The sequence below is a fragment of the Octopus sinensis genome, linkage group LG20, assembly GCF_006345805.1.
Source record: "Octopus sinensis linkage group LG20, ASM634580v1, whole genome shotgun sequence".
Taxonomy (NCBI): domain Eukaryota; kingdom Metazoa; phylum Mollusca; class Cephalopoda; order Octopoda; family Octopodidae; genus Octopus; species Octopus sinensis.
The window spans coordinates 3,318,702-3,342,214 of NC_043016.1; the positions used below are offsets into that span (position 1 = coordinate 3,318,702).

General features: G+C 35.7%; 1 protein-coding gene across 1 annotated transcript in view; it reads left to right on the forward strand.

The window, feature by feature from the left end:
- LOC115222610 (adenylate kinase 7-like) overlaps positions 1–23,513 on the forward strand; it is an 80,076-nt gene that overhangs the window by 53,934 nt on the left and 2,629 nt on the right. Inside the window, exons 12-16 of the mRNA XM_029792912.2 lie at positions 1,010–1,274; positions 7,972–8,229; positions 8,513–8,593; positions 13,507–13,646; positions 19,197–19,355. Of these exons, the coding sequence (XP_029648772.1) occupies positions 1,010–1,274; positions 7,972–8,229; positions 8,513–8,593; positions 13,507–13,646; positions 19,197–19,355 (903 nt within the window). The remainder of the gene's footprint in view (positions 1–1,009; positions 1,275–7,971; positions 8,230–8,512; positions 8,594–13,506; positions 13,647–19,196; positions 19,356–23,513) is intronic.

The following is a 23,513-nucleotide window of genomic DNA, read 5'->3' on the forward strand; positions in this document are numbered from 1 at the left end:
GAAACAGCTGTTTTATGGTGAGCTTGCAGAGGGGACAGCATAAAGACTACTATGAATTCCCTGGGGATGGTTCCAGAGGATATAGAAACCCTTGCTTCGGAATGAGTTGGATGGCAAATAAGGGTATAGAGTGGAGTGGAGTGGAGTGAAAGCATAACACAAGTAAGACTCAAAAGAGATCCAAGGAAGACTGTAACGATTGAGAAGGTGAATGACAATGACCTTTTTGTGTGCAGAGTCTGTGACAGATCATGCCTGTCTTTTGCTGGCCCCAAATCTCATCTACAAATGCATGGAAAATGAACCTCCACCAACTATTCTGCCCTGATGTCTGTGCACACCTTTGAATGCAGTGTGTGCCAGAAGGTTTGTAAATCCAACAGATGCCTCCAAAGACATTTTAAGATCCACAAAGAGCAGAACTTATCTGCAGTGCTTGGTGGTCCAAATCGGTGCAATCTATGTGGGTGTCTTTTCAGAACATTGTCTGATTTAAAAAACCACATCAGATGCCATGATGGTTCTAAGACGTAGGTACAGGAGGTGGTCAAACTCTTCATAAGAAGTAGACAACCACTATATATGTATATGACAGGCTTCTTTCAGTTACCATCTACCAAATCCACTCAAAAGGCTTTGGTTTGGTCAGTATAGTAGAAGACTCTTGCTCAAAGTGCCATGGAATGGCACTGAACCTGGGACCATGTGGTTGGGAAGCAAGCTTCTTACCACACAACCACACCTGCACCTGTATATAGGAAGAGCATCCAGCTGTAAAAACCAATCCAAAACAGATACAGTAGCCTGGTGCAGTCTTCTACCTGTCTGGTTCCTGTCAAACTGTCCAACCCATGCCAGCATGGAAGGCAGATGTTAAATGATAATGATGATGATGATGATATGTATGTATAATGTATTTATATATATATATAAATATTCATTGTGTTTGTGTGTGCGTGTGTGTGTATAAATCTGTGGGTACTCATTTTAAGAGACTTCACATTTGCAGATGGATCTGGAACAGAAGTTAGCTACTGCAAATTTTGAACATGATAGTGATGTAGAAGAAGAAGAGGAAGAAAACCGCATTGAGGATCCAACCTCGAGGCTGTACGACATCAACGAGAACAAAGAACAGAATAATCAGAGATTGGATGACAATCTTTTAGTAATGATGGTCAAAGATAAACTCTTGTCAAAGCGTTGCCAAAACCAAGGTTTTGTTTTAGATGGCTTTCCCAAGACAATAGATCAAGCCAAAATATTGTACGAAGGTAAATTTCTTTACACCACTCCTTGTGATAGATTTGTCAATGTTTCTTTCATCTTCAAGATTGCTGTAAAGTAGCCGAGTGGATGAGTAAGTTGTGTAAATAGAGCCAGTCATAGTGATACTGATACTCCTATTAAGAAAAAACCAGTCTTGCTTTCTCATCCACTTGGCTGGTTTTTACTGAAAAGGCAGAAAATTGCAAATGGATGAAATAAGTGCTTATAATGATATATAAATTGAAGGGAATAGTTCAAACATAGATGGGAGAGCATGACAGACAGACATACAAACAGACAGACTCTGAGAGTTTCTGCATTACTGGCAAAAATCTCAACACATTTTTGTTATAAACAACCTCTGAGAGGAGGTGAGTTAGGTGAGTGAGAACATGGTTCAAAGAAGCTGTTGTGCTTCTGTAAGATATTAACTATTTTTGTGAAAGTGATTAACACTGTGAACAAATAAAAGAACTGATACAGTTAAACAAGCATAATAATAATGATGATGATGATGATGATGATGATGACGATGATGACGATGATGATGATGATGATAACAATAATAATAATGAATAATAATAATAATAATAATAATAATAATAATAATAATAATACACCGGGGGACGTTTAAGATGTAAGAACAATAAAACAGAGCTCCAAGATCTATCCACAAACATCGAAAACAAGGACATCGTATGGAGCCAAAGATTTACTAACAAAGGATTGGACTGTATCCGAGTAAGTAATACTCATTGAAATTTATTACTATTTTCGAAACGAAATGATGTATTTTGACTCGATATCATCTCCACCTCTAACACAACACATGTAAACATGTGTGAAACATTACGATCCAAAACACCAGATCATCCCCGACACCAAACACCATGTACAAAGGAACTATGAAGAAATTAAATACCACTGATATTATTCAACCCAAGAATAACAATCGGGAGGTACGTACTTTAAACTTACAACACAAAAATGTATGAAAAACTACACGTGCAAAACAATGTGACAACAGAAATGAATGCACCGGTACCCTACGAAAATGATGACTGTCAAAATAATGGGCGGGACGTTGTTCCTCATGTCCCGCAAATAAAACCCAAAAGACATAAATGGACACGTGAGGAATACATTTCTATCCTACACGCATACTTCACAGCAGTGCGCTACCCAAAAAATGAAAACACAACAACACATACATATAAAATATGGAAGGAAAATAACATAAATATAGACTTGGATACAGCAATGAACCCTAATAAATTAGCTAACATATGAAGACTAACATGCAAAGACTAAGCAACTGGAAGGCACCTGGGCATGACAAGATCCCCAACTTCTGGTTGAAATATCTAACAGGAATGCACAAAAAGCTGGCTGAAAACTTTAACAACAGAGCCAGAGACAATGCCTGAATGGCTCACAAAGGGGAAAACCATCTTAATTCCCAAATCAAATGAGACAGCAAAACCAGAAAACTACAGACCAATAACCTGTCTCCCTACAATATACAAGGCATTTACTGCAGTGATATCGCAAAGGTTGAACAAGCACCTGGACGAAAACAACCTGTTTCCAGAAGAGCAGAAAGGATGCTGCAAAGGCTCATATGGCTGTAAAGATCAACTAATGATTAATAAAGCCATAACTGAAGACACCCACAGAAAGAAGAAAGGCCTCAGTATGGCCTGGATCGACTACAAAAAGGCGTTTGATAGCATCCCCCACACATGGATCCTCAAAACACTAGCCATTAACAAAGTAGCACCAACAATTAAAAAATTCATAGGGCACTCTATGAATAAATGGCAAACAGTGCTACAGCTCCAAATAAAAGAGGGACTCATGAAAACCAAAGCCATCCCCATTAGAAGAGGAATATTCCAGGGAGACATGCTCTCTCCACTCCTTTTCTGCTTGGCACTGTCACCTCTATCTGATATGCTAAATAGAACTGGATGCGGATATAAATGTTACGGCAAAACGATCAGCTACCTTTTATAAATGGATGACCTAAAACTATACGCTGCAAATGACAAACAGCTGGAAACACTATTAAAGACAGTTCATGGATTTACCAAAGAAATAGATATGAAATTTGGATTAGAAAAATGCGCCAAAGTAACCATGAAAAGAGGAAAACTAGTTAAGAGTAGCAACATCACACTAGATAAAACCAATGAAATAAAAGAATTAGACCAAAGCCAAACTTACAAATACTTAGGAATCCATGAACTAGATAAGACACAACACACACAAATGAAAGAGAAAATAAAAAAAGAATATTATAGACGAGTTAGATCAATGCCAAAAACAAGATATTAGGTATTAACACTTTAGCTGTCCCAGTTATAAGTTACAGCTACAATATCCTTAACTGGACACTAAATGAACTGACCAAAATAGATAGGAAAACAAGAAAAATAATGACAGGATCTAGGATGCATCACCCAAAATCTGACATAGAAAGACTATATATACAACATATAGAAGGTGGTAGAGGCCTAATACAGCTGGAAAACTACTATAAAATAACCACTGCAAAAATATCTACTTCAGAAGGAAGGAAAACTTATACAAATAGCAGCAAAACATGAGCAAAACAAAAACTGTTCTCAGTATTTAAGGAAGCTGACAAATACAAACAAGAAATCATACCACCTAATAAATATGAAGAAGATGATGAAGAAACAACAAAAGCTATAAAACAAATGAAATCCAAACTAAAAATAGAACAGCAACGAACCATGATAAAACGATGGTAAGAAAAGCCCCTTCATGGTAAATACTAGACTAAACTAAACGCAAAAGAAATAGACAAAGAAAAATCCCAGCAATGGTTGAGAAGCTCAGGACTCAAAGCAGAGAGAGAGGGATTTTTAATTGCAGCACAAGACCAAAGCCTCCCCACCAGAAATTACCAAAAACATGTAATGAAAAGAAATATAACAAGTAACTGCAGAATATGTTGAGATGGACAAGAAACAATAAATCATATTATCTCTGGTTGCCCAGTCCTAGCTAAGAAGGAATATATTCACAGACACGACAGAGTTGGAACCTACATACACTGGAAGCTATGCCAACACTATGGAATAACAACAGAAAAAAGATGGTATAGGCACACACCAGAAAAGGTCACAGAAAACGAGAAAGCAACCATACTCTGGGATATGCCAATACACACAGACAGAGAAATTAAGGCCAACAAACCAGATATAGTTGTCAGAGATCATGAAGAAAAAAAATGTTTTCTAATTGATGTATCAATACCAGCAGATGACAACGTGTCTCTAAAAGAAATGGAGAAACTCTCAAAATACAAAGTCCTGGAAATAGAGGTAACCAGAATGTGGAATCTAAAAAAAGAAACAATTCCTATCATAATAGGTGCATTAGGCATGATAAAAAAATATTCAGACAAATACATAGCAAAAACACCAGGACTTACAAACACATATAACATACAGAAAATTGCACTACTAGGCACCGCACACATCCTACGCAGAACACTTTCCATACAATAACCATCAGAGCTTCACAACAAATCACAGCACATACCCAAGGCACACAGAGCTGCGCTCGGTAGTGAAGTGAAAGCACGATATAAAAAATATACTACTGAATAATAATAATAATAATAATAATAATAATAATAATAATAATAATAACAATAATAAGGCAGTGGTTCTCATGGCTTCTGATCTTAACTGATTGGAAGTGTTATCATGTACATTGTTTTGTCTTGGTATAAAAGATGGGCTACAGCAAATATTCTGCTCAATACCACAGATTTGCTTGTCTGTTGTTTGACCTTAACCAGTTGAGCATGTCCCTTAGTGGCTGACGATATGTGCATCTCTGATCACGAGCAGAAGTAGTGGGGGAGCATCATAGCCATGTATTGAGAGGGATTCTTTGGGGTTTGAATAATTCACCTCTGGAAACATGGGTGTTTTGTTCAACATCCTTAAACAACCCTTATTCAGGGACCTTTTGAGCAGGATGGGTTACTCGACCAGAAGAAAACTCTTACTGGGCCCCACCTACAAGGTCATGTGCTGTTTATCTTGATATGAGATCACCATGTCACGCCCATATGGTTGTGATGCATGTCCCTGGTGCACCCTTATCAGACGGGTAGTCTTGATGGGTATACTGGGCTTCGTATATTTTACCCCAGTGTCACTTTGATGGCATGCACTGCTCTCTCACTCAATAATAATGAACTCTCCCATCGAAGATGTCCTCTGAGTGTTCAGTCTTTTTGCTGAATGACCTGCACACAAATGATTTGTTTATTGTAATCAAATGTATGTGTTGTACATTAGCTCACTCTCTCTCTCCCTCAAAACGACGTTACCTGAACAGGTGCAAGGTGTGCCATGTGTCAGGTGTCAAAGTGATTGCAGAGTAACATGAGATGAAGTGTTTTGCTCAAGGACACAATGCAAAACCTGGTCAAGCAATTGAAATTACGATCCTGTGATCATAAGTGCAACACCCTGACCACTAAGCCGTGCATCCTCACACTACTACTACTACTACTTCCACCACACCACCACCACCAATAATAATAATAATAATAATAATAATAATAATAATAATAATAATAATAATAATAAAGATAATAATGATGATGATAATAATAATAATAATAATATTAATAATAATAACAACAACAACAACAACAACAACAACAACAACAACAATAACAATGATAATTACTATTATTATTATTATCATTATTATTATTATTATTGAAAGACTTCAGACAAAGAACATGCCTCCTCATTGATATGACTGTCCCAATCGATATAAACGTATCTGTCAAGACCTACCAAAAACTGAGCAAATATAAAGATCTTGAAATAGAAATTAGCAAAATGTGGAACCTGAAAACTAAAACAATGCCTGTTGTCATAGGTGCCTTGGGAATGATAGCAAAAGGGGTTGATTGCTACCTAACTGAGATATCAGGAAACCCAAAAGTGGCAGAAATTCAAAAGATAGTGCTCATGAGAACTGCTCATATCCTACACAAAATACTCTCTATGTAATCTCAAGTTTTAAAACAAACATAATTCTCGTATGTTTTTTTTTTTAGACATTCACTAGTACAACACTAAATACAAAACCAAATATATGGCATACTAGACATAACAATAACATGAACTTCCAACCTGTTGTCTCTTGAGGTCTCTGGGTCAGACTTGGAGCCAACTTGTACAAATACAAAGCAAAAGTCAAACAAAGAATAATAATAATAATAATGATGTTGATGATGATGATAATAATAATAATAATAATAATAATAATAATAATAATAATAATAATAATAATAATAATAATAGATGCAGTACCAGATACTGGCTCTCATTGCTTCTGATTTTAAGTCATTGGAAGTGTTATCATGTACATTATTTACATTATTTACTATGCCATATGCCCACAGGCATGTGGCATAGTGGTTAAGAGTGAGGGCTACTAACCCTAAGATTCCAAGTTCGATTCCAGGCAGTGACTTGAATAATAATAACAAACATTGAAAAATACCTTAGGAATGAGAACCCAGGTTTGAAATTTCCCCGAGACACCTGATGAAGGCTGGAGGATATATCAGCTGAAATGTTGTGTTAACAAACAAGATGAGGACAAATATCCATCAAATGTAAATAAAGTAAATAATGTATATAATTCCTCATCACTTAAATATAGAGCTTTTTTATGTACATTGTTTTGTCTTGGTATAAAAGATGGGCTACACCAAATATTCTGCTCAATACCACAGATTTTCTGGTCAGTTGTTTGACTTTAACCAGTTGAGCATGTCCCTTAGTGGCTGATGATATATGCATCTCTGATCGCGAGTAGAAGTAGTGGGGGAGCATCATAGCCATGTGTTGAGAGGGATTCTTTGGGGTTTGAATAATTCACCTCTGGAAACATGGGTGTTTCATTCAACATCCTTAAACAACCCTTATTCATTGACCTTTTGAGTAGGATGGGCTACTCGACCTGAAGGAAATTCTAACTGGGCTCCACCTGCAAGGTCATGAGCTGTTTATCTTGATATGAGATCACCAAGTCATGCACATATGGTTGTGGTATATATGCCTCATGTACCCTTATCAGATGGGTAGTCATGATGGGTATATTGGGCTTTGTATTTTTGTACCCCAGTGTCACTTTGATGGCATGCACTGCTCTCTCACTCAATAATAATAATAATAATAATAATAATAATAATAATAATAATAATAATAATAATGATGATGATGATGATGATAATAATAATAATAGTAATGAACTTACTGGGTACAATGCTCAAGTGCACTACAACTCATCAGAAAATGTAGCCAAAAGTGCATGAACTGAACTTAAACTAATGCGCCGGAAGTGAACAGTAATGAGTTAAATACCATTTGTAATTAATTATAAAACTTCAGTCATCACCTGTGGATTTTCCATGTCTTCTCTTTTGTAGTGGAGATAGTAGTAGTAGTAGTGGTGGTGGTGGTGCTGGCGACAGTAGTAGTGGAGGTGGTGGTGCTGGCGACAGTAGTGGTGGTGGTGGTGGTAGTAGTAGTAGTAGTAGTAGTAGTAACAACAACAACAAAAATGAATGGTTGTAGCATTGATGGCTGAAAATTCTTAATGTGTAGTTGTGTTTTTCTCCTGTAAACTTAGACGAAGAGGGTGAAGAGGAAGCTGATGACGACCTCCACTACAACAGACAAATTATGCCAGAGTTTATATTCAGTCTGGATGCCGATGACAATTTCCTGTCTAACCGCATCATGCGACTACCAGAGCATGTGGTAGCTGGCACACATAACACTGAGGAAGGTTTCCAGAGAAGACTCACAGAGTTCCGTGCAAACAACACCGAAGATAACACCGTCTTGAACTTTTTTGATGAACTTGAGTTCCATCCAGAACGAATAGGTAAGTAACAGTAATAATTGTTTAGGAGTTTGTTTTTGTTGGATGACTATAGCAACACCAAAGTTGTTGGTGCTGACAGCACCAATGACAGAGGTGGCGATCAATGGCACTAGTAGTAGCAGTGATGATGGTGATGATGATGATGATTATGATGATGATTGTGACAGTTATGGTAATGGTGATGATGATGCTGATGTGATTGAAGTTGTTGTTCAAAGCAAGAAACCAGAGTGTGTTCAGGAGTGTAAAATGAATTAACATCCGTTATTCTTGTTTCCACCAGATATCACACAGGACAAGTCAACAATGATGAAACAGACAGTTGATAAGATAAAGAAAATAATCAAAGATCCACGGAATTACGGTAAGTTAAGCAAACAGAAGCAGTGTTAAAAGGGTGGTTTGAAAGTGACCATGGGTGAATGGATGGATTGATGGATTGATGGATGTAGTTGTTACAAGTATGATATAGATAGGTGAGGCACGCAGCAGAATAATATAAGAGTTTCTATTTCTATTAGACAAGTTATGCCAAGAGTTTATATATAAATATGCATGTATATAGGCATATATGTATATATATATATATATATTATATATACACATATTAGATGGAAACCACCAAGTGGACATCCTTATGCTAGAAATAGATCTGCTATGGTCTTACCACTAAGAAATGTTCTCAAGAAAAATTTAGCAAAACAACCAAAACATAATCGAGCAAGACAAAAGAAAAAGCAATAAAAATATGGATTATTCGCATACATGTTTCACTATTAACATATTACGTAATTTTACTTACATAAATGTCTGTAGATCATCGGTGTGACCGTCCAGATGAATATAATTTGCAGGACTGCCTACTAGGACGTCCGCACAAAGTCAAACTTGTAAAACAGTCCTACTCATTACACTCATGGTTACTATTTCAAATGTCCTTGTTTTGGCATGCTAAGTTACCAGAAAAACTGATGCTGCAGATAATACTTACTACAGTGGCCTTTGCCAGTTAGAGAACGTGTTAATTTAATTTTAAATTTATATATATATATATATATATATATATATAATATATAGAGAGAGAGAGAGAGAAAGAGAGAGAGAGGAGTGGTCGTGTGGTAAGTAGCTTGCTTGCTTACCAACCACATAGTTCCAGGTTCAGTCCCACAGCATAGCACCTTGGGCAAATGTCTTCTGCTATAGTCTCGGGCAGACCAAAATCTTGTGAGTGGATTTGGTAGACGGAAACTGGAAGAAGCCTGTTGTATATATATATATATATATATATATGTGTGTGTTGGTGTGATGGTGTTTGTCCCCCCACCATCCCTTGACAATTGATGTTGGTGTATTTACATCCCTGTAACTTAACCGTTCAGCAAAAGAGACCGATAGAATAAGTACTAGGCTTACAAAGGTCTGGAGTCGATTTGTGTGACTAAAGGCAGTGCTCCAGTATTGCTGCAGTCAAATGACTGAAATAAATATATATATATTTATTAATCGGTGTGCACCCAAAGCAATGAATAGTTGTATTCAAGGCAGTGGTTAGTAACTTACGAAAACCGGTATGCTTTTAAATCTCTTTAACATTTCAAAATAATGACTTTTATTACTTTTATTCCTACCTCAGTTCATCTAATTGTATATATCTTTCGTTACTTTTCATAAAAAACCTTTACTTTCTTTGATTTACAATGTGCATTTTCGTTGATTTTTCTTACTTTCCCCTTACATCACCACATGCAGTTTCTATTTTCTTTTTGTAACATATTTCTATTATATATATATATATAACAAATTAAAAATAATGGTCGTTACATATTTTACCTTTATTGGAGCAAATTTGGCTTACAGCTGTTTCTATTAGTCATTATAGGTACATTCCTTTATTGATCATCTGAGGAAAATTGCGGCGTGGAAGGTGTTTATAAGCCATCTAAAAACACACAAAAACCATTAGATTCACTTCAGCATTTAAATTTAATTTGTCAAAATATTTTCGTTGCTTTGAAACTGCAACTCTATGCTGCAGCATGGAATTTTGTCAGTGGACAGGTCATGGTCTCAAAGAGATGAAAATATTTTCACAAATTAAATTCAAAGGTTGAAGTGAATCTAACGTTTTTTTTTTGTGTTTTTAAATGGCTTATAGACACCTTCCATGCTGCAATTGTTTTTGTTTCAGCTCATGATCTCAGATCAAGTTACTTGCTATGCAAGTACATCTCTGTAATGAAGAAAATTGAATGTCCTAAAAAAGTTAATGCTATTTTTGTCAGAGCCATTTCTAGTTGTATGTATGTATGTATGTATGTATGTATGTATGTATGTATGTATGTATGTGCATGTATGTATGTATTTTTCTTTCTTTCTTTCTCTCTTTTTCTTTCTTTCTTTCTCTCCCTTTCTTTCTTTCTCTCTCTCTTCTTTTCTATCTTTCTCTCTATTTCTTCCTTTCTTTTTTCCTTCTTTCCTTCCTTCCTTCCTTTCCTTCTTTCTTTCCTTTCTTTCTTTCTTTCTTTCTTTCTTTCTCAGAAGCAACTAAGTGATTCAAGGGCTGAGAGTTTTATGCTTTGGTACTTACCAATGCACCAAACTCTTAGTCCTTGAGTCACTCTGTTGTTTTTGCTGAAGATCGATAAAAATATACTCATATTTTAATATGTTTATTTTCCCTGTTTGCATCACTATACCTACACACACACACACACACACACACACATGCACACACACACATGCACACACACATTCACATTCACAGTTATATACTTATACGTATGGTTAACAGCTTTTCTTTTAAACATGCTACATTGAAAATATGCCGATGTTCCAATTTGATATTTTTTTAATTATAGCTCTGTTTTGTCTTTTGTATCTGCATATCAGATCATTATCACCTGGAACAGTAAAAGATCCCAAATTCATCTTTATAAGCATTTTGGATCTATCTTAGCCTCATCTTTAGGATGTAGAATTTGCTGCACTTTTTATCATATACATGACTTGTGTTTATACAAACTTAGCCCCAAAAATGCATCATACAAAAGCACAAGCTGAAACAAGTAATATATTTAAAATATTCTTTTCTACTCTAGGCACAAGGGCCAAAATTTTTTTTAGGTAGTGGGCCAGTCGATTAGATCAATCCCATCAGGCAACTGGTACTTAATTTATCAACCCTGAAAGGATGAAAAGCAGAGTTGACCTCGGCAGAATTTGAACTCAGATTGTAAAGACAGATGAAATACAGCTAAGCGTTTTGTCCGGTGTGCTAACGTTGTTGCCAGCTCGCCGCTGCCTTTAATATATTTAGAATATTGTGAGCTCCAAAACCATATTGTTAATAACACACCTCAAGCATGTAAATTTGAGAACAAACTAAGAATGACCAATATATATTAAAAAATTGTGTGTAAAAGAGCAAACTGAAAGTATTGTGATCCCTACTACTATGTTGGCCAGACAAGTACAGTAATGTCTCCATATATGAGTTAATTTGTTCTTGGAAACCACTTGTAAAGGAAAAACTCATAAAGCAGAGCAATAATTTCCCATAGTAGCAATGTTATAAATTGTAATTCATTCCCAGAAAAATATTTTACCTCTAAAATTTATAATACTCATAAATAAATGGCAATGAAACAACAGTAGAATATAAATAATATTTTATGTGAAGTAGAAACTATGTCAAGATCATTTTTAATAAAAAATATTATTATTAAAATCATTTTCTGAATCAATTTCATTTACATTAAACTTGCACACACCATCACTTGTAAATGCGATCACCGATTCACAAGCACTCATAGACGGACTTGCAGATTTCTTTTTAAAAATCAAGTCTAGAGTCGTTTGCTTAGAAGAAGCTTTTTTTTGCTCTCCAAAAATTTCTCGGTAACACAGAGAAGCATTTGTTATGGCAGTAGAAACTTTTGCACTTCGTTCAAATTTTGGATCATGTGCTTGAAAATAAATCTTGTAAACCTGAGGACCTTGTAAAATGGATCCTTGTAAAGTGAGGTATTATTGTATATTGGTCTCTCATTGGCTCACAAAGAACATTTGCCAAACACTACATTGCATTCCTTAGAACAATGTTAGATCAGAGAAATACTTTCATACTTTATAGAATTCCAGCACAGAAATGGATGCTTGCTTTTTGAAGCTATATTAATAGTATAACATATAGTTACGATTAACATACAATATATATTGTAAGATGTAGAGTCCTAATGCTCTTATGGTCAAATTCTTGTTGGAAAATCTGTACAATCATAAACTATCCACTACAAAAAGAGTAGAATATAAGCCAAAACCACTCCACATCCTGAAGATGTGGTTGTCTTAGCAACATCTTAGAAACATTGATGTAAAGATGAATTTATTGTTCAAAATGAATTTTAAGGATATCATATGCAAATGACAAAAAAATGGTCTTATATAATGGTCTTTAAATACAACATATATATATATGTATGTATGTATGTAGGTAGGTAGGTAGGTAGGTAGGTACATAGGTAGGTATGTACGTATGTACACATGCCTACATGTATATATATATAATATATATATATATATATGTATATATATATATGTATATATATATATATATTATATATATATATATATATATATATATATGTATATATATATATGTATATATATATATATATATATATATATATATATATTATATTAAATTAGAAACAAAACCACTATTAGGCAAATCAAACAATGAAAAACTTAAGCCAATACATATGATTAATTTATATTATTTAAATATATAACAAAATTATTAAAAAAATATAATAAATATCACACTACGATCGTTTCATACCTGCTAACATCTTCAAATTTTTGAGTCACAGTCATTCATCAGGTGGTTTAAATATTTTTCTTGGCGAGGTTTAATATAATATAATATTTTACTATAAAATTGGATTCAATCCTAAATCGTAGGATCGCAGTTTCGATTCCCAGACTGGGCGTTGTGTGTGTTTATTGAGCGAAAACACCTTAAAGCTCCACGAGGCTCCGGCAAGGGGTGGTGATCCCTGCTGTACTCTTTCACCACTCTTTCTCTCACTCTTTCTTCTGTTGGCCTGCTCGCTTAGCCAGTGGGGTGGCGTCATTCAAAGGCTAAAACAATGCGAATGCATTGTGACCAGCGATGTGTAGCAACATCTGATGGTCTGGTTGGTCATGTGATCATGTGATATATATATATATATATATATATATATACATTTATTTATACATATATATTTGAAATAGGTTTAAGTAAAGAAGAGCTTGAGAAGATTAAGAGGGCTGAAGTGGAAGCACGTTTACAAAGAGAGGAGAAAGAACGAATTGAAAAGGAGGAACGAGAAACTGCAGAAGAAACTGAGAGGAAAAGGAATGAAGAAGAATGGGTAAGTGACAATTTTCTGACCATCCCCTCTCAATCTCTTTTTTCCGTATTGTTGTATAATCATATCGTATAGGGAACAACAGTATATCATATACAGTTTTCAAACTAACAAATATGAGGCCATGATGAAACATTAGATCTTGTATCCAGTAATCCGTCTGTTTTAACTTTAGTGTGCGACAAGTTTAAAAGTTTGGAAACCTTTCTAATAATTTTCCTGTCTGAAGCTGGTACACTAACCTGGGTGATTAACCTGTCATCTGTGTAACAAGTTGGGGAACTAACCAAAAATTCCAACATAAACTACAACACTGCAACTAATACCATAAAACTGTGTGTTTTCTTTTAGACATGACTGGGCCTGATGAAGCCTTCCAGCTTCACAGACCCCAGTTGAACCGTCTAACCCATGCTAGCATGGAGAACGGACGCTAAATGATGATGATGATGATGATGATATTGTGCCTTGCTTCCAGTTTAATGGAAATAAGCTAAACATAATCCCTACTGGGTTCTTATCTAAGTGGTAATGAACCAGAGACACAGAGAAAGAAGATAAAATATGAAGAACAGCCGACTGATAACATTGCAGCTTTGTAGCCAAGTGTGTTTATGGCTCATTGTTAATGGTGTCCCTCATAGCTGCTGTCTACTTTTGTTTTTAACAAAAAGAAAAAAACAAAAAAAGAAACTAGATTTTCTATCAATGATACATGTGTGCTATGAACCCAGCACTTGATCTGTTAAAAGAGCAAGGCCTAGACACAATTGAGGAAATCATTGATGATATTTATTCTTCAGATGATGAGTTTAGCTTTACACATACAATGAGAGTGATTGAGACAATTAAAGGGGTGAAAATGAGGAAGAAAGTAGCGATTGCTGTGAACAACTACAGTAACTGAGATATAGGTCTACGTTTGTGATGGTTAACTGGGTGGTAGTGCTAGGAATTCGACCTGGGTGTCAAGGGGGTGGCTACCCATAAAAGTTTGGGAACCAGTGTGTTAGATGATTGTTTTATTGTGGTAATGATTGAATGAGGAATTGTGAGCAGTTCTCAGTTTTACTTTCTGTGATAAACACCAGTTTTAAAATTTTATAAGAAATCTCTTAATTTACAGTTTTAAAAACATATGAGATTGATGAGGAAGAGTTCGGAGAAGAAATCTTTGGTGTAAGATTAGTTTAAGAAAAAAAAAAGAACCCAGCATAAAGGACCAGACCACACTCTTAGTGATAGAAGATAATGGTAGGGAGTGATATGGTCATTATTAACCCAGTCACCACTACAAACACCTGGAGAAGTGCTATTCAGATATCAAACAAAACCATCATCTCAGTATATGTGCAGTGGCTACAAACACATTGGGGTGATCGGCACCACCCTGAAGGAATATAAAGCTGTGATAAGAACTAAAAGTAACCACATAATGTTAGTGGGCCTGCAACTCAGCACTTGGAGAGGCAGATTTATGCTACCTAACAACGTCAGGGGCATTGCTAGGATTCTGATCTGGTCCAGACCTCATGTGGAAAAGAATAGCAGTGAGGTGATGACCATATTTATTTTGGTCCAGTTGTGCTTATAAGGTCTGCTACTGGTTTGGGATAAACCTTGCAGGTTTGGAAGTACCATCAGACGGAGTTGTCTGAGATGTATGCAGAGCAATGAAACTGTTCTGCATGTACTTGTAAAATGTCCAAGTATTTCTTAGTTGTAGAATTGTGTCAAACATCTGCTATCCATGTAGCATGGACCCAGCTGTCAGTTGGCTCCATCATCAAGATTGTCGTGCCCCACTTTAGCCATAATGAGCCGACAGTTTTCCTCTGCCTGGTAGCTATAATAAAAGATGTTATGTGGTAGTCGAGGCTGAATGGGCTGAAGACAAACTCTCTGCTCCTCAGCCAAGACCTCATTCGCTTTTAAGTAGATGAGAGTGGAGAGTGAGGTACCCTTTGCAAATTTATTGATAGGGGAGTGAATATGGTGAGGGTGGCCTGAGTAAGAGCACCTGTTCTGAGTTTGCATGAGAGAACAGTTAGAAGGGGATGCCTCCAAGTGTCACCTTGGATGGATAGTGTGAACTAGGATTACTGATGCTGTTTTGTTACTTCTGTCTGCTACTGCCTCCCCTCTATTAGGTTATTTTGTTGTTTATTGTTATTGTTTCCTTGTTTACACTTGTATATGTAAATCCTCACTGTTTTCTGTCCCTCTGTAACTCTAAGTATATTTTTTACCCATGTGACCAATAAAGAGAGAATTTTTATTATTATTATTATTATTATTAATAGCATGCCATGCCAAATACTTAGCAGCATTTCATCTATCTTTACGTTCTGTGTTCAAATTCTGCCGAGGTTAGCTTTACCTTCCATCCTTTTTAAGTCAGTAAAATAGTACCATTTGCGCATTGGCGTCAATGTAGTCGATTTATTCCACTAGCCAAAAATAGCATCAGATATTTTGTTTTTTGTGGAAGTGACGTGTTCCACCAAGAAGAACATTATCAGTTGCTGTTATTCAGAATGGTTACCAAAATGGAAAAGGTGCTTAGTGACGTTTCTTCTGGCTTTTACATTCTGAGTTCAAATGCCACCAAGATAGACTTTGACTTTCATCCTTTCAGGGTCAATAAAATAAGTACAGCTGAGCCCTGTGGTTGATGTGATTGACTAGACTCTTGCCTCAAATGGTTATATTAGTAATAAGAATGTTTAGCTCCAGGCAAACATTGATTGAACCAGCTACATTGGCCATCTTGGTTCAGCGAGTTTATTTTCTGTAATAAATATATAGTTAAAAATCTCATTATCAAATGTTTTCTTTTTATCAGATGCCACAGTTTGATTTAAGGAATATTTGGCTGTAGTTTTTATAAGGTTGAGAACTCTTATTAAGAATCTCTCAAATCTTTCTATATAACATAAAACAGTGTATTGTAAAACCACTCATCATATTTCTAGTATTCTGTATTAGCTTGCTAAATCATTTAAGGTCTATTTGAGAGTGAAATAACTATAAATTATTCATAACTGACAGTTGTAATTCTCTTATAATGATAAGAAAATTTCTGTATCTAGAACAATATTAGCATTCTTAATTTTTTCTCTCTTCATGGTTGCCTTGATACATTCTTATAACCCTAATCTCAATCCATTTAAAAAAAATTTAATCTGTATACTGTCTGCGGTAGTTTAGTGCAGTTGTTTATCATCTGCAAAATGACATACAAACAGTTGTTTTCTCATAGCATTTGTATTTCAGCCCATTCTAGTTTAATATGTTGGTTAAAGGTGTTAGTACCAGGCAGAAAATAACTAACCGTTATGGCAGAAACGTTAGCACGCCGGGCGAAATGCTTAGCAGTATTTCGTCTGCCATTATATTCTGAGTTCAAATTCTGTCAAGGTGGACTTTGCCGTTCATCCTTTCGGGGTAGATAAATTAAGTACCAGTTATGCACTGGGGTTGATGTAATCGACTTAATCCCTTTGTCTGTCTTTATTTGTCCCCTTTATGTTTAGCCCCTTGTGGGCAATAAAGAAATAAGAAAATAACTAACCGTATCTCTGTTGGAAGGAGGACACTGAAGGAGTCCCTCTTCTAATGGAGATATAGATAGTTCCCTTTAATCTAGTATCATTAATCATATCATGATAAATATATCTACTTATTATTGGTTTCAAATACACCAGGACTTACAAACACATATAACATACAGAAAATTGCACTACTAGACACTGCACTACTAGACACTGCACACATCCTACACAGAACACTTTCCATCCAATAACCATCAGAGCATCACAACAAATCACAGCACATACCCAAGGCACAGAGAGCTGCGCTCGGAAGTGAAATGAAAGCACGCTATAAAAATAAAACTACTGAATAATAATAATAATAATAATAATAATAATATAATAATAATAATAATAATAATAATAATAATAATAATAATGATTATTATTATTATTATTATTATTGTTGTTATTATTATTAATTATTATCATTATCGTTATTATTATTATTATTATTATTATTATTATATTATTATTATTATTATTATTATCATTATTATTGTTATTATTATTATTATTATTCAGTAGTTTTATTTTTATGGCGTGCTTTCACTTCACTACCGAGCGCAGCTCTGTGTGCCTTTGGTATGTGCTGTGATTTGTTGTGATGCTCTGATGGTTATTGTATGGAAAGTGTTCTGCGTAGGATGTGTGCGGTGCCTAGTAGTGCAATTTTCTGTATGTTATATGTGTTTGTAAGTCCTGGTGTTTTTGTTATGTATTTGTCTGAATATTTTTTTATCATGCCTAATGCACCTACTATAATAGGAAATGTTTCTGTTTTTAGATTCCACATTCTGGTTACCTCTATTTCCAGGTCTTTGTATTTTGAGAGTTTCTCCATTTCTTTTAGAGACACGTTGTCATCTGCCGGTATTGATACATCAATTAGAAAGCATTTTTTTCTTCATGATCTCTGACAACTATATCTGGTCTGTTGGCCTTAATTTCTCTATTTGTGTGTATCAGCATATCCCAGAGTATGGTTGCTTTCTCGTTTTCTGTGACCTTTTCTGGTGTGTGCCTATACCATCTTTTTTCTGTTGTTATTCCATAATGTTGGCATAGCTTCCAATGTATGTAGGTTCCAACTCTGTCATGTCTGTGAATATATTCCTTCTTAGCCAGGACTGGGCAGCTAGAGATAATATGATTTATTGTTTCTTGTCCATCTCCACATATTCTGCAGTTACTTGTAATATTTCTTTTCATTACATGTTTTTGGTAATTTCTGGTGGGGAGGCTTTGGTCTTGTGCTGCAATTAAAAATCCCTCTGTTTCTGCTTTGAGTCCTGAGCTTCTCAACCATTGCTGGGATTTTTCTTTGTCTATTTCTTTTGTGTTTAGTTTAGTCCAGTATTTACCATGAAAGGGCTTTTCTTGCCATCGTTATTATTATTATTATTATTATTATTATTATTATTATTGTCATTTACCTTTAATCTGCATGTTTGATGCAATCACTTGCCGGGGCACACCCAGCGCCCTAGGGCAAGTGAAGGTTAAGAGTTGTTGAAATATAGCTGAAAGCTTGGGGAGGGGAAGTAGAGAAATATCTCCATGTAATACAAACACTAACATTTACATTGATAGGGTTTTTCTAAGGATGTGGGCAGTACTTGTTAGCACAATCTTTTGGATTTCCTTGAGATATGGTTTTCCAGGGATATTGTCTAGGTGTTTCTGACATCCCTTTTTTATCATACCTAGGGCACTTACAATAACAGGAACAGTTTTTGTTTTAAGATTCCACATCCTCTGTATTTCGATTTCCAGGTCCTTATTATTATTATTATTATTATTATTATTATTATTATTATTATTATTATTATTATTATTATCATCATTATAATTATTATTATCATTATCATTAATATTATTATTATTATTATCATCATCATCATCATCATCATTATTATTATTATTATTATTATTATTATTATTATTATTATTATTATAGGCCAAAAAATTGAGTGAAGTGAAACAACAAGAGTATGAACTGTTGCAAGCCAGATCATTACCTTTGCGGAATTACCTGATGACACATATCATGCCAACCCTGTCTAATGGGTTAATTGACTGCTGCAAAGTTAGACCTGAGGACCCCGTCGATTATTTGGTGGGTATGCTTTTCTCTTGTTAATTTTAGTTTGAACCCTGAATTTGCACTCTGATGTGACTCTGCCTTTCATCATAACAAAATTCTTAAAAAAGAACGTCGTTTCACCGCTTTTAGTTGAGTTGACTAAATTTTTAGTTTCAGTTAGAAATTGTTGTTGCTAATGTGGTTACCATTATTTTCATCATCATCACCACCATGACCATCATCGTCGTCATTGCCATCATAATCATTGTCATCATCTCATCATCAATGTCATGTATAAGGCACTGCTGTACCTTTTAGTTGTTTTAGTCATTGGACTGCAGCCATGCTGGGGCAAAACCTTGAAGTTTTTAGTTGAACAAATTGATCCCAGGAGAGATTTTTAAAGCCTGGTACTTATTCTATCAGTCTCTTTTGCCAAACTGCGATGTTACAGGAACATAAACAAACCAACTCTAGTTGTCAAGTGACAGTAGGAGAAAATACAGACACAAAGACACACACACGTCAGGCTTCCACACAGTTTCTGTCAACTAAATTCACTTACAAGGCATTGTTATTCTCACATGTATACTAAAAGGCACATGTCCTGGGTACCATGCAGAGGAACTGAACATGAAACCGTATGGTTGCTAAGCAAGCTTCTTGACCACACAGCCATACCTATGCCTAAAATGTTTGTAATTTATCCTGCTAATGTCTTCTACTCATTGCTCCTGTTGTAACCAAAGTAGATTATTATTATTATTATTATTAAAGCAATGAGCTGGCAAAATTGCTAACGCAGCAGAATTGTTAACAAGGTGGCGAGCTGGCAGAAACGTTAGCATGCTGGGCAAAATGCTTAGTGATATTTCATCTGCTACTACGCTCTGAGTTCAAATTCCGCTGAGGTCAACTTTGCCTTTCATCCTTTCGGGGTTGATCAAATAAGTACCAGTTACGCACAGGGGTCGATATAATCGACTTAATCCATTTGTCTGTCTTTGTTTGTCCCCTCTGTGTGTAACCCCTTATAGGCAGTAAAGAAATAAGAATTGTTAATACACTGGACAAAATGCTTAGTGGTATTTCACCCATTGCTACATTCTGAGTTAAAATTTTGCCAAGATTGACTTTGTCCTTCATCCTTTTTGTGGTTGATAAATTAAGTACCAATGAAACACTGGAGTTGATGTAATTGACCCATCCCTCACCCAAAATAACTGCCCTTGTGTCAAAATTTGAAACCATTATTATTATCATTATCATTATCATCATCATTATTATTATTATTATTATTATTATTATTATTATTATTATTATTATTACCTCTGCCTTCGTGAAGGCAGAAGTATTGTTTTCAGTCGTGTTTGTTTGTTTGTCCATGGACAAGATATCTCAAGAACCACTGGATGGATTCAGATGAAACTCTCAGAGATGTTTGGCCTTAAGACTGGCATGAACTAATTAGATTTTGGATCGATCCATTACTGGACAAGGACTCTGGATTATTTTTCCCGTTTTTTTACTAATATTCTCTCTTGTGAGAGCAGTTGAGTTTATTTCAAATATTCTCATTTTAAAAATCATCTCTGGCTAATCATTGAGAGGACATTGGTGTTGCCTTGGCAGCAGCAGCAGTAGCAGTGGTAGCAACAGCAGCTGTGGTAGGGTGGCAAGATGGCAGAATCATTTGCAGTTAGTATTCCAGGCGAAATGCTTGGAGGAATTTTATCCATTTATATGTTCAATCTTTCCAGGATGGATAAAATAAGTTCCAGTCAAAAACTGGGGGTTGATATATTCAACTTTTCCACTTTTCTCAAAATTTAAGGCCTTGTACCAAAATTTGAAACCATTATTATTGGCCAATTCAGTGTATTGGTGGACAAAGTGTTTGTCTGAAATGAAACAAGAATAAATTTTTGTTTTGTTTCAAGAGACAGAGCATCCAAATTACGAATGATTTTTATTTTGACCTCAAGGGCCAAACACAGAGGTGATAATACAAAATGAAATGCGGGGACTGGGTGAGTGAATGGTATTTACATTTTATGGAAATATATCAAATGAGAGGGTGAACAAGACACAGTACAAATAGAGTAGGGGGATGGTTATGACCCTGCAAAACGTGTATCTCCACTGAAACCATTTTTGTTAACCTTTTATGGACACACTCATGTAGGACCTTGCATCCCCAACAAGCATACCACTTGCTGCCATCTTTTCTCATATGTATCCGATGACAGGTATCTCCTTTCTATGTCTTACATAAGTATTCCATGTGGAATGTTTATTTGTTGAACAATCTGCTATAATAAAACTCTTGTGTTTTTCTCCGTCACAACATATGAAAGAGAAAGGAAGGGGTGATAGATGAATAAGGAAGGAAGGGGTGATGGCAAACTGGAAGTGTGAGCATTTCTACACTGTGTGAGTATATATGTGTGCATGTAAAAGGAAGGTATATGAATGTGTGTGTGTGTGTGCAATAGAAGTGGGATGGTGAACATTCAACACTGAAAAGAAAAAATCAAACAGCGTTTCAACTCTGTGTGAGTGTATGTGTGTATGTATGAGCGTGTACAAGGGAAGTATGTGAATGTTTGTATGTGAACCAGTGTTCTTTCAGTAACAAATGATGATTGATGTCACATCTCAAATGACAACCACTAGATAACATTGACAGGTGTATTAATTTGAATTACCATCCATGTTTATATATAAAATGCTACAATTAGCCGTCATTTTTGATGGCACGGTGCCAGCTAGTATTAAAATAATAAATGAGCTCCCCCACCCCACACACGCACTACCTTTTTTTATGTTCCTCTTGATTTCTTACACACCTGATAGTCTTTGGAACACCTGAGCAATCTAGACATATTTATTTGAATGCTGTTGCAAACAGCTCAAAGGATTGCATTTGTGTAAGGATAGACGACAACGTAATGTGACGTTGTGCCATTTCTGAATATCAACACTGGACGGGCAACGGTTGTGTGGCTGTATGTGTAATATCAAAATGGCTGCTAACTAAAATCATACCACTTGTTTCATACCAGTTTTCTCATACGCTCAATCTGTTTGTGAAAAAACAACGCACTCAAAAACACACACACACTCTCTCTCTTTCTCCCCCCTCTTTCTCTCTCTTTCTCTCTCTCCCTCTCTCTCAACCACAAACATACACCAGCACATGCAGAGCACCAGTTTGTTTCATCTCATTGATGCTGTGCATGAAAAAACATTACATAGGTGCAGGCGTGGCTGTGTGGTAAGAAACTTGCTTCCCAGCCACATGGTTCTGGGTTCATCCCCATTGTGGCATCTTGGGAAAATGTCTTCTGCTATAGCCTCAGGCCATTCAAAAAGCCTTGTGAGTGGATTTGGCAGATGAAAACTGAAAGAAGCCCATTGTATGTGTGTGTGGTGTGTGTGTGTGTGTGTGTGTGTGTGTGTGTGTGTGTGTGTGTGTAACCAACTGCACCACTTCACAACAAGTGTTGGTTTGTTTATCTCACAGAAATTTAGCTTTAGTACATAGTGTGGATTTGTTCAACGAATGCCCTTCAAGATGGTGCTCCAGTATGACCATAGTAGTCCAAACACTGAAATAAATAAAAGTTAAATCCTAATATGTTCATGTATATATGCGTGAATAGACAGACAGACAAATAGGTGCAGGCATAGCTGTGTGGTAAGAAGTTTGGTTCCCAACCACTTGGTTCTGGGTTCAGTGCCACTGCATGGCACCTTTGGATAAATTCTAAAACTGAAAGAAGCCCTTGAAGAATTTTAGTCTACTGAACTGACAGCAGCACCATTTTTAAAGCCTGATATCTATTCTATCATTCTGTTTTGTCAGGTTGCTTAGTTACAGGGATCAAAAACATACCGATGCAAGTTGTAAAGCAGTGGTGGGGACGAATACAGACATAAGGACACACACACACACATTTTAGTATACACAAGTAAAGACAAGCGCTACAAATAGTTACATATTGGGATAGTCTTTCCTGTCAGTTTCAATGTATGAGTGTTTGACGGAGAGGATTTACAAAAAAAAAAAAGAAAAGAAAAGAAAGAAAGGAAAAAGCAGCTTTAAAAATAAAAGAAGCTGTGGATACATGAATGGAATTTGAGTCCAGGTATGGATTTTGCTATGAAGTCACAATGGATGTTTTTGGT